Source organism: Pteropus vampyrus, unplaced genomic scaffold (assembly GCF_000151845.1).
Source record: "Pteropus vampyrus isolate Shadow unplaced genomic scaffold, Pvam_2.0 Scaffold7, whole genome shotgun sequence".
NCBI classification, from domain to species: Eukaryota; Metazoa; Chordata; class Mammalia; order Chiroptera; family Pteropodidae; genus Pteropus; species Pteropus vampyrus.
In genome coordinates this window covers 16,424,586-16,437,223 of record NW_011888788.1, presented here as the reverse complement: position 1 = coordinate 16,437,223, position 12,638 = coordinate 16,424,586, and the positions used below count along the sequence as shown (strand labels likewise).

The window sequence follows — 12,638 nt, the reverse complement described above, 5'->3', positions numbered from 1 at the left end:
AAGGCAGCTGAGTGAACATTATGTCTCTAACTAACTCCTACTGGGTAAGAAATAAAAAGCTATTGTCATGAACATCTTTCTCTAAAATTGTAAACTTATGCTATTGCCAATCTTACAAAGTTAGTTAAAACTCACCTTCATTCTCTTTCTTTTTTCTTTCTGTCGTCTTCTAAAACTGTCCTAAAAGTATAAAATCCACATATTCTGTCAAATAATTACACAAAGATGTAAGAGTTAAACATTACCAGGAATGATTCTGGAAACAATTAAAGTTTTAAAGGAAGACCCCAGAAACCTAGGTACATAGTAATTAAACTAGGCAATGGATTACATGTTTAAAGTGCTGATTATCAGAACTTGAGATGGACAGAAAGCATTTCATATTGACTTTAGATACAATTTCATTGTTCCTCTTAATTTTTTTCAAATAGTTTTTGATATCATTTCAGGAAAGAATGAAAGAGTCATGACAACAAGCCTCTTACCTAAAAAGGGCTTGACAGTTCCTAACTCTGTAACATGTATGGCACAAGCGGATAAAGATGGAAGTGGGCTCTATGGAAACACTACCCTCACCCTCAAGTTTCAAAAAGTTAATCTAATGAGAGGAAGAATATTCAGAAGTCTGTTTCTTATTCTGGGCCAAACTCACAGAAAAGGGTTCACCGTACATTGATTCTTCCCCTCCACTCAATTTCAAAATGTAGCTATGGTTTACATTTTGGGGTTGATCTTGCTCCCCAATAACTGTTTGGGCCACTAAAGGCCTCTTTTACCCCAGAAAGTACTCTTTCCATGCTCAAGTTTCTGTGACTATCAAGGCACTGAAATGACAGCTAAGGTGGCTGTGGCTGCTGCTGTAGTCTAAAACAGGGGCCAGCTGGTACTATACTGACCATCATCCTACTAGTTGCACTTCTATCTCTTCCAAGTCAGTAGGGCTAACTACAATATAATGTCTTAACAAAATTTGAAATTTGTGCTTTCTATCAGGATAGGGACTAAATGTTGGATATACAGTGACTACCTTAAAACCTCCTAAGATATGAAAACCACCAATTTCTGTAATCAAGCTTTTAGCCCCACCTTTAAGGAAACTTTTCTTACCTAGGTCAACAATGACCTAAACACTGAAATTATTCAGTTTTCAGTCTTCATCTGACCATGATCCTTCCCTTCTTGAATTATGCTCTTCATTTGACTTCCAGGACACTACACTCACCTGGTTCTCTTCTTTCACTCTTGCTGCTTGCCTAGACTCCCCAACCTCTTAATGTTGGTGTTCCTCTGGGCCCAATACTTGGACCTCTCCACTTCTTTACTCTCATGGGAGTAATCATCTAGTCTCACGGCTTTAAACACTATCTATATGCTTATAATGGTCCAACCAGGATCTCTCTCCACTCAACATTTCTTAGGTGACTCAAACTTCATATCTCCAAAACGGAATCCCCACCCTCAGCTTTGCACCTCCATCTTAGTGATCTGGTCCTCCATCAGCTTCCTGATCCCTCCTACCATCTTCTCATTGTTTCCTCCATTCCTGCTACACTGGCTCCTTGTTGTTCTCTAAATATTCTGTGTATGCTCTTGCCCCAGAACCTTTGTACTGGCTATTCCCTCTGTCTGAAATACCCTTTCTGCAAACATCAGCATAGTTTATTCCCTCACATCCTTTAGGTCTTTATTTAAAGTCATCTGTTGGTGCAGATGACTCTCATCACCTTTTCTAGAATTGCAAACTCCCCATCTCTACCTTCTCAAGTATTTCCTCATCTGCTTTAATTTTCATTACAGCACTTATCACTAATACATTATATAATTTACTTAGTTTTTGTGCTTATCATCCATCTCCCAAAGAATATCAGCTCTGACACATCACAAATTTTTGTCTGTTTTGTTTTGTTGTATTAGTAACACTCAGAATACTATCTGGTACATGATAAACAATAAATACTTTTGAATAGATGAACATTTGCAAAGTAAGAGGCAAACATCAAAGCTCATAAAATAAAAAGCATCACATTTCTGACCTAACTGCTCAATTTTAATATCAAATACTAATGTATTTCTTTTCTACTATCTATTCTGGTCAGTTAAATATCTACTTCTAAGGGTGTTAGTCACACATAAACAGAATGGGTTCATTGAGGTGGACCTTACTGATTTTTTAGATGCCTTTGGAAATCTGTCAAAAGTAGACATGCCCCAGGAGAACACACACCCCCCCATATACTTTTATACTAAATTTTTGAGAGTTCATAAATATAATGTCCGATCATGTTGATAAACGCTGTATGATATCAAGGACACCAAAAAGGATCCAAAGTTTTAAAATGCCCTCTCTGCCAGGCTAGCTGGAAACCATATTACCTAAATCTGAAGCACTCTTGTATCTATCAAACCTCATATATCCTGCTCTAATGCCAAATATCAACAATATTTAATAGTACTGCTAAAGCCACATTAAAAGGACTGTTCTAACATGAGGTCTTCATACCAAGTAGTATATAGTATATATAGGTTTTTGTTTTTTTTTTTTTTTAAGTATAAATGGCAGCAGGTCAAATGGAGCCACTGTAATTATTGAAGACTTAGTTAAAAATGGCTGTTCTGGTAGACATTTGATATCCCGAAGTTTTGTTATATGAATTTTACATGTGTAAAATTCTTGCCTTCACAGAAGAAGATTACCAAGTACCAAAGGCTTTGGAAAGAATGCTTACAGTCCACTCACTGTTTTACTTAAAATGGTACCCAAAGTTCTAAAATAACAGATCACTAGCTACAATATACAAAGTTGAAGAAAATATGAAATCTTCTCAGATACAATGACATGTTTTCATTTGTTAGGAAATCATTAAGCAATGTAGCAATATTATTATGTTATTTGCTCAAACAGCCATATGACTTTTTGTAAAATCAGTTTCTAAAAAGGTTTCCTTCCTAATACTATCTGCTCATTTTACCCACTGCTTGCCTCCCTTGCCACTCCCCCACAATCATCCTCCAACCCACTAACTCCCCAGGGCCACTGAACCCCTACCCAATGACTAGGGGCTTGTACATCTTGCTCTGACACCTCAGGCAGTAGCAATGGTCTCTCTTCTCTTCAAGGATTTCCTCCTATTTCTCTAGAACTGGCTCCTCTTCCTCCTTAAATGAGGACGATTCTCGAGGTTTCTGTTGAAGGCGCTTTTTCACTCCATACCAGCTCCCAAGGGCTCTACAGCCATGCTCCCCTGAACAAGCCCGACCCCATCTGATCTCGGAAGCTAAGCAGGGTCAGGCCTGGTTAGTACTTGGATGGGAGACCACCTAGGAAGACCAGGTGCTATAGGCGTTAAGAAATAAAAAAAATAAGGGATTGTAAGCTGACAAGGTCCTTGCAATCTGTGAGGTCAACCAAGGAGAGCCTTGCCTAATAAAAATAAAATAAAATAATAAAATAAAAAAAAATATATATATATATATTAAAAAAAAGCTCCCAGGGGTTTCAAGTTCACACTCATGACTTGATGTACATCCCAGGTGCTTAACAATTCTAAAATCTCCTTTCAAAAAACTTCTGCCCTGAGCTTTATTCATATCTGTCAAATTGCCTCATTAGGTATCCTGAGTCCCTGAGGTACCCCTCAAACTCAGTATCTCCAAAATGAAACTTGATTTCTACCTTGTCGTCACCCTAACCTGCTCTACCCTCAGTACTTGCTATCTTAGTGAATGGCACCAGCAAACTCCCAAATGCCCAAGCCAAAGTCCTGGACTTCTCACCTAAGCTCCCCACTCTATCATAAATTATTAATTTCCAAGCACTCTGTTATTTTCTTTCTTTTATGTTTAAATTTCTAACTCAGAGCTATAATCTTCTGCCTTGGCTGACATAATCCAACTCAGATCCCTTACATTCTACTACCAAAGTACATAGTTCTTAACTCTTAACCTGTCTATCATAGCATAAATATTTCCTGTAAACATGGAAGCCACTAGTTCAATCCTAGCATTTTTCTACTCTTGGAACCCTCATTTCATATCCTATTGATTAGACAGGTATTTGGAATTAAGATTATAAAGAGAGAAAAAATTACAATGTAATTCACACAGTGTCCAATACATAGCTTCAAACAGCAAGCATTATAACCTTCATAACAAAAGCACTGACCACTCATGATTACATTGGCATTTGATACACTATAATGATATAATAACGCACTCAAAGAGGTTAAAAGTACAATCACAGGATCATCATAGCCTATTAGAGACAGGAGCAATTTAGCTACTGCAATAGAAACACTTTACCTCATCATCCTTTCTCTTTTTAAAAATGCTATCCTCAACTTCACCAACTGCTAACATGATCATCTGTACTCTTTGCAGATTGACATAACCACTTTCTGTAAGGTAACCCTGTAAGTGATAAAATACATGTAAAATGATCTTCTTAAAAAAGCAAATACTTCTGTTTTGAAATTATTCAAGAGTGAACTTACCCCAGTTTTGTGTACCACATTTTTGTATATGTTAACCAAACGGTCAATTGCACCTTCCCTGCCACCAGGAAATAAACATTATGCATTAGGACCAGTATACACTGTAAAGACAAGAAGACTAAAGTAGTAGTTTGAAAATCCACAGAAACACGCATACCTAATCTCTAATGATGGCAGGTGAGGAAGAAAGTCATTTCCCACAAAGAAGCACATGAAGACCCAGTCATCAATGCTCCTCTCAACATCAAATGTGAACGGTAGGCTGGCCATGGTGAGCTCTCTTTCCAAATACTACAAACAAAAAGGAATGCTGCCATTAAAGCTATCAAAAGGTACCCTGTTTTAGAGTGCTGACTGCAATCATTACTGCTACATACCTCACGAAGAACATTAAGACGAAGGAAGATAAACTCTCCCTCTGCACAAGGAAGACTATCTGCAAGTTCATCGTGCTGTAAGAAAGGGAGTAAAGATCAAACAAGTCTATTCTAAATCCTGTACATTTTTTCGCCCAAATAAATTTGGCTTGTTCTAAAGCGAGATCCCGTTTAATTTACAATTATTAAACTCACTAAACCATTTTAAAAATAAAAATTACCCATAATCCCAATCCCCTACACCAGGGATCAGCAAATGTTTTTAACAAAGGGCCAGAGAGTAAATAGTTTAGCCTATGGGGGTTACATATGATCTCTGTCCCATAATGTTTTATTTTGTTTTTATAACCCTTTAAATATATAAAAATCATTCTTAGCTAATAGGCCAAATATAGAGGGTTATAGTTTGCCAATTCCTGACCCATATCCAAGCAATATTAACATTTTGATGTAAATGCCCCTAGATCCTTCTCTGTAAGCATTTAGTATATTTCTTACCTGTTTTTTTCACTCAATATTTCTTTTAAAAAGGTATCATAATATTAAAAGATAAAAACCTCTTTAAAGGAGACTGGATATAACCAAAATACATACAAACTAGGAGTAACTTAAAAGTTAATATGTTTAATATTAACTTTAATATTTAAAACAAAAAGTTTAATATATTTGATTAGTTCCTTTTAAGAAGAATCACCATTTAAACAAATAACTTCTACAAACAAATCTTGTGTGGTGGGCATTATTATTATGAGATCTAAGCCTCATGGGAGAAAATAGAAAGGATGAGTGTGTGTATGCTTTTGAAGGTCTATTTACTTTTTTAGAGCTTTAAAAGATACATCTCTGTAAGGGGTAACAGCAGTAGGTTAAAATCTAATCAACCAATCTTCCCTTTAACCATTTTTAAAATGAGGCAACCTAAAGATATTTATTACCATTGAATTGTACACTTAAAAAAAGAAGTTAAAACTGTATATTTTGTTATGTATATTTTATCTCAATAAAAAATAAACTTAAAAATAAAAAACTTTTAAATGAGGCAACTATCATCTCAAAGTTCTTACCTTTCCCTTCTTTTCTCTTGGCAAACCCTCACAGTCCTTGACCTCATGTCCAAACTGATTACAAAGACCACACGGTTTGGGTTTGTTTGGTTTGAATTCTTCTCTAATAATGGTAAAATTGGGTTCGTGTGTAGCAAGGCCGAGCATAATGAGATCAGCTATCAATCAACAATGACAAAATATTGAATTGTAAGCACTTTGAGAAAATCCTTAACATAACCAAGGCACAGGACATTACCACAACATGAGACATCAGGACAAAGAAAAGTCCAAAGGCGCACACAGAGATCGCAAAGCCAAAAATCCTAACACTTTTGAGCAGTTCTCAGCCAACAAGATGTCCTCCAGATACAAGGGCCTAGAGTTTTGACTTCCATTCATGAATTAATACTTAGAAAATTTTTCATTTTAAAAGTATGTGCAGCAATATTAAAAGGTTTTAATGTAAAAAAAATTAAAGATAGGTGAATTAATTACAGATTAAACAACTCAATACTAGTTTCCTCTCAAACATAAAATAAGCAAGACATTTTAGAATTTCCAGGCAACCATGAGTAATCCATTAGTATACACCAATCATTGACTTGCTAATTAATTCAAGAGAATCAAATCCCCAAAAAGAAACTTACCATCTGCTCCACATAAGCAATGATGAGTGTTTGGATCATGGTTAGGCTGAGCTAAAGAGGAGGAAAACATATATTTACAAAAAATATTTTACATCATAGGAATATCACATTTTACCAAATATTTTCTATATAATGGCTTATTTTCTTTTCAATAGGACATACAATCAAATATCTACAAGTGAGTTTTACCTCTTTGTCTTCTAATGTAATCCATGATTTTATGTTCTCCTTCACCAGGAGCACTAGCATCAGATAAAATAACCTATAAAAAAGTTTTTAACACTTTCAGTTCATCTCTAATTTTCTAGCACAAAAATCAACAGAACTGAATATCTTAAAAATAAACTGAGATAATTCTATCAAGACAGTGTTATTAATTGGAAATTTTTCTTAATAAAGGGTATGTGTGTTAAACACCCAAATTGTTTCACTGATTAACTTACTACATGGAATAGGAAAAAATGAACCATCTGGGTCAAACTTAGCCATTAGAAAACCTGTTCAGTTCACAAGTTTCTACCACTCTCACAACTATACTCTGGGAGTAACTGATAAAAGAAACTCATTAAATACAATATGCAATATCTAATTAATAGAAAAAAAGTTTGTAAACCTCAAATTACACAAAAGCGCATTTAAATATTACTTACTTAGGAGAACATAGGCATTTTTTAAAGGCAGACCCACAACTTTAATCTTGCTGTAAGATAATTTCAAATAAAAGAAATTTTCACTTAAAAATAACTTTCAAGTATAGGTACATAAACACACATATATTTTTAAAATCCTAAGTCCCATTTTATGTCTTCACAGTGACAGTAAGAGAACAAACCTGGAATTGAGGAAAATTCAGCTGTCTAAAACTTGACCATGCAAGGCATTCCATTTCCAATAACCCTAGAAACTTCTCTTTTCTCTGATAGACAACCAGCATTTTTTGGGGGGGGGGGGGGGGGAGTGGATGGAAGACACATAATATCAGTCATACCAAAGTACAGCCTTATATGATTACCCTAATTCTCTTGAAGTACCAAAATGTGAAACTTACTGTCAAATTTTTCCACCCAGGGTCATTATTTAAACGATCAGCTATGTAATAGCGAAGGCATTTAGCAAGATTGTCCATGAACTCAGTTCCCTAAAATGATAGAAGGAAATGAATTAACCTATAATTTAAGAGTTACAAATAGCTGGCAATGTATGAGACTACTTACTGGTGTAATACAGTTGCTATCGAATCTCTCTTTTATTTCTTCTGGAGGAAGAAAGCCACCTAGAGAAAAAGAGGCAACACTTTGTTCTCCCCATAAAAAATAAGGTAAATTACTCAATATTAAGCCAGAACAACAAAAAATTCAGATACGAAAGACAGGAATGTTGTCACTTTAGAAACAATGTTCTCCCTTTTGGGAAGAAAATAAGAGTCCTCTCCTCAAATTTAAATGAATCTTTAACATGACTGTCAAACAACATGATACATAAAAGATACTATATTGTTATATAAAATATAAAAATTATGACACAGTTCCTAATATTCTCTGCAGCCACACACACACACACACACACACGTGCGTGCGCAGTTAAGAGTTCTACTTTTGTTAAGTTCTTAAGATAAAGGTGCCTTAGAAAAACAAAATTAAAATGCTGAGTTTATCACACTTTTATATGATGAGAAATAAAACTGTCAGCTAGATGGCAATATCTTTTTTTTCCTCTCTATCATGGATTAGCTTCTTCTCAAGATACAAGTATATTTTATAATGCAACATCTTCAAGAAAAGACATCTTTAAAATCAAAGACTATCTGTTATAGATACAAACAGGTTTTTGAGTATTAATTACAAGCTGCAGGTAAATAACTATATACTTGCACACTTCCAGCAAATTAAAATAACAAAAATTTATCATAATTGCAGGCATGAGCTGACTACACTATCGTATCTTTTTTTTCAATTGCCAGTGCAATATCTTCAGCCAATAAATTATGGCTTTCCTGATCTAGCATATTGCCTTGTGTATCAAAACACCAAATAAATCACCCTGCTACAACCACACCCCATCTCACACATGGGTATCCTGGGATAGTGCCAGTGGGCATCAGGACCCCTGACCTTACCTCCTGAGCCTTAGTCAACTCCTACTTAAGTACCCATCAGGAATTTCAAGGCTCTAGGGAACCGCTTACCCCTCTCCCCAAAAAATGGGGAAACCATGGGTACCTCATTGCCTCAGGACCTGCTACATCAACCTATATTCAAAGTGTGTATTACTTGATGAAAGCCTATAAATATGGATCATACCATCTCATGTCTCCTCATACAGACCTCTGAGTTCTACAGGGAAGCAATAAGCAAGCCATCAAGACTGATATGAAGAAAACGTTTATGGAAATGTAGCTTTCTAACAGCTCCCACACAAAAAAGAAGCAGCGTTCTTAATGTATTTGTATTTTACAAATACATTATATAAAAGTTAGCTGAAGAGTTGCACTCACCAAACAAAAGAACATAGCAAAAACAAAATGAAAGACACTGACAATGTGCTCTCCCTACAAGAATTCCCTCCTTTTATTCCTAAGTTTCCCTATGACTAGTGCATGGAAACAAACAAGCTTATTAATGGGAGTGAAGGGTTCCATTTACTACTTTTCCTCAACAGTGGACATAAATTTTCCTTGGATATTCTGGGATCCTAATTAAATAAAAACGTTGCATACTTATAAGAGAAAGCTAAAATCCCATTCCCTTCTCCATATATCTTATAAAAAAGTCCAACTTCAAGAAGCATATTCTTTACCTTTTGCCAGTATTTCTTCCCTGACTCGCTGCTTCTCTACTGCTGCTTCCATTCCTTCTTTTGATGCTCTGAATCTCCTCGAACGCTGTTGGTTCATTTTAGCCCGTGGTGCCTGAAAACATGTATTTCATATTCAAATACTATTCAAAATATTCGCAACTAAATCTGCAATTATTTTGAATCAGTTGCTCTTATACAGATAGTAAACTAAGATGGAAAAGATAAGCAATATGCCTAATAATTTTTTTGTCACAGACATTAGACCCTGTGAACTAAATTCAAACCAAAAACCTAAAAGGTGAGCTTAGTCGGGTGAGTGAGTGACATGTCAAATGGACAAATGTCCTATGAAGCCACAGCACTTAACACTGCAGGGCCTACAACCTAATACCAGTTCCACTGGGTTATGGTTTCCCAATGAGGAAAGCTCATTCTATTCAAAGATCTAGCCATCATGCAATGAGTAGTTTCTACAGAACCAGGATCAGGAAGATCTTCCCTATGTCCAACCCTAAAAAGAAGGATGATCTCCAAATGCACTTCACAATGCCCCATTAAAGCAATGGAAAACTATATTTCTTGATCTATAAGACCTCATGGCACTTCCATTTTGTATTTTCCACAATGGGATTCATAATTATTATTGTCTCTACAGTAAAACACAACAGTTAAAAAGGAAACAAGATTTTAACCAAAAGTACTTTTAAATCACTCTAACCAAATATAAATTCTATCACTGGATAAGCTTGAACGAAGCAAACTAGACTGTAAGGTTTGAAATACTGAACTTCATCTACATTTATATTTTATACATATATAACATGAAAAACTGTGTTATAGGTATGTGCATATACATACACATATAAGTATGCACATATTTTACACTTGATCTAGCAGTAAGGGTACATTTGAATAAAGTTAGAGATTTTCTTTGAGAAATTTAGCTTAATGTGAATTGGAATATGACACATTCCTTTTCCCTTTATTCTTTTATGCCACTTTAACTACAACGTAACAAGTTACCAGGTAGCTAAGATTTTTCACTGAGTAAATAGAACCTCACAGAAAAATTAATTTTGGACCCAAAGCTTTCTGGATTTTCAAAATCATTCCATTAGGGTTACTAAATCTAAAAGAAAGAAAATCTATTTGTATATGGCTAAATAAATTTAGGGTTATAATTTAACTTAATTCTTCTTGAACCCTTATTTGTAGTTTGTTAGTCATTTATAACTACCGGTATTGTTATTATAGGTCGGTAAGTTATTTGCCTCTGAAATCATTTTGATAACTACTCACTGCCCATAGGATATAATCCAAATTCCTCAGTGTGGCAGGTGAGGCTTTCTCAAGCCATTGCTTTACTTCCCTTTCCAACCTAAACACCTGCAGTTGCCCAAATGTGTCAGTGTGGTCAAAGACATGGAAATGTGTTTGCCAGGTACATCTGAGAAATCTGGAAGGTCCTCCTTCCCCATATCTGTCCCATCCATTCCCTTCCACTGCCCATCGATCTCCAAATATTCTTTATCCTTCAAAAATGGGACAGAAGTCATCTCTTCTCTATCTCCTAACTTCCCGAATAGCACTACCTCTTCCCTCAACACTCTGCATGTGTTATCTAGTGCTTATGAAGCCCATTAATTAGTAACTAACCTCACTCGTTTACTTATGTCTGTCCCTTTAGTGCTAAGCCCTTTAAAACCAAGGGCAGTCACCAATATTTCCAGAATCTCACAGTATCTGGCACAAAACAGACACAAAAAATATATGAATGAAGGACTGAAGGATGAGGTTTTCTTTCTCAAATTCACTACTGTCAACATTTTTCACTATTTAGTCGACGTTTATTCTAGACACTAGGAACATATCAAAAACAAAAAAGAAGGTTTCTAAGTTAATTATTTTAGCACTTACCACTCCATCTATCGCCATGTAGAGAAGTCGTCTTGGCCTTACAATATTGAAAAGTCTGTCAATGTACTCAAAAATTGCAACCATCATTTCATCCTCATTTTTTGGTGCTGGTCTATAATGACAAGCAAACAGTGTAATATAATATAGTACTCCTCTGTAACTTGTGATATCAGTGACAAAAATGGGTACGTACTTGTCTTCAGGATGAGTACAGGGATGGATGATTCCATTCATATCCAAATACAGATTATCAAACTCCACATCATTTGGATTAGGTTTACTGGCATCAACGGGAATCTTTACACCATTGCATTCTTTTGGCTATGAGGAAGTGATAATTAATAGTAGTTTGATTGTTCAAGTCTAAAATTGACACATCCCAGGCTCAGTATGAACGTGTATTTCATTTCTGAATGGGATTATAAAATGTTATTCTACTCCTTAAAGCAAACTGAAGCAGATATTTCATTTACAGAAAGTGATAGCTTCCAACCCGACAAATTAATCTTAATTACGTAGGGAATATTTATCAAACTCTCAAATCACTCAGTTGTCAAAACCATGGGAATTATCTTAGAATTCTTTTCCCTCACCACCCATTATAAGTTTTGTCAATATAATCCAAAAAATGCCTCTCCACTTCATCTTTTCTCATTCCCACTACCATTATCAACATCAAGGTATCACATGTCACCTAAAAGATTAGAACAGTCTTCACATGGACTGCCCCACCTCTAGACTCTCCTGTCTCCATTCCACCCTCAATGCTGTCAGTTTTCTTTCTAAGATACAAACATGGCTGTGTCTTAATCTTGCCTAATTTTTCCAATGATTCCCATAGCAGGTGCACACCAATGACCCTGGACCCTTACTAGTCTCCTATCCTGCCACAATATTGATCAGCCCACCCCATCTCTGCTGAGTTCCTGAAAAACACTCTTTCATCTCTCAATGGCTTCACACACTGCTTCTCCTTCCTCCCTCCCAACACCCACTTCCGGAAATCTTACTAACTTTCCATGGTCTACACTGAGATCAAACATCACTCACTTTCTAGCACTTTATTGGGTATATACCTAGGAGTGAAATTGCTTGGTTACATGATAACTTTATGTTTAATTATTTGAGGAATTGCCAGACTATATTCCAAAGTGGCTGCGACATTTTACATTCACACCAGCAGCGTTTGTACACTCCAGTTTTTTCAAGTAATTGCTAACACTTGTTATCTGACTTTTTTATTTTAGCCATCCTAGTGTGTGTAAAGTGGTATCACTGTGGTTTTGATTTCCATTCTCCTACGGTTAATGATACTGAGCATCTTTTAATGTGCTTATTGGCCATTTGTTTATCTTCTTTGGAGAA

General features: G+C 35.7%; 1 protein-coding gene and 1 pseudogene across 1 annotated transcript in view; one reads left to right on the top strand and one right to left on the bottom strand.

Moving 5' to 3' along the window:
• The window catches only part of XRN2 (5'-3' exoribonuclease 2), a 78,144-nt gene that overhangs the window by 59,322 nt on the left and 6,184 nt on the right, over positions 1-12,638 (bottom strand). The window contains exons 2-14 of the mRNA XM_011370835.2: positions 11,467-11,594; positions 11,274-11,385; positions 9,357-9,468; positions 7,775-7,833; positions 7,609-7,698; positions 6,750-6,822; positions 6,561-6,611; positions 5,932-6,089; positions 4,868-4,942; positions 4,648-4,781; positions 4,491-4,548; positions 4,300-4,407; positions 136-180 (exon numbers count right to left, since the gene is read on the bottom strand). Coding sequence (XP_011369137.1) covers positions 136-180; positions 4,300-4,407; positions 4,491-4,548; positions 4,648-4,781; positions 4,868-4,942; positions 5,932-6,089; positions 6,561-6,611; positions 6,750-6,822; positions 7,609-7,698; positions 7,775-7,833; positions 9,357-9,468; positions 11,274-11,385; positions 11,467-11,594 — 1,203 coding nt within the window. The remainder of the gene's footprint in view (positions 1-135; positions 181-4,299; positions 4,408-4,490; positions 4,549-4,647; positions 4,782-4,867; positions 4,943-5,931; positions 6,090-6,560; positions 6,612-6,749; positions 6,823-7,608; positions 7,699-7,774; positions 7,834-9,356; positions 9,469-11,273; positions 11,386-11,466; positions 11,595-12,638) is intronic.
• LOC111746952 lies at positions 3,225-3,343 on the top strand (annotated as a pseudogene).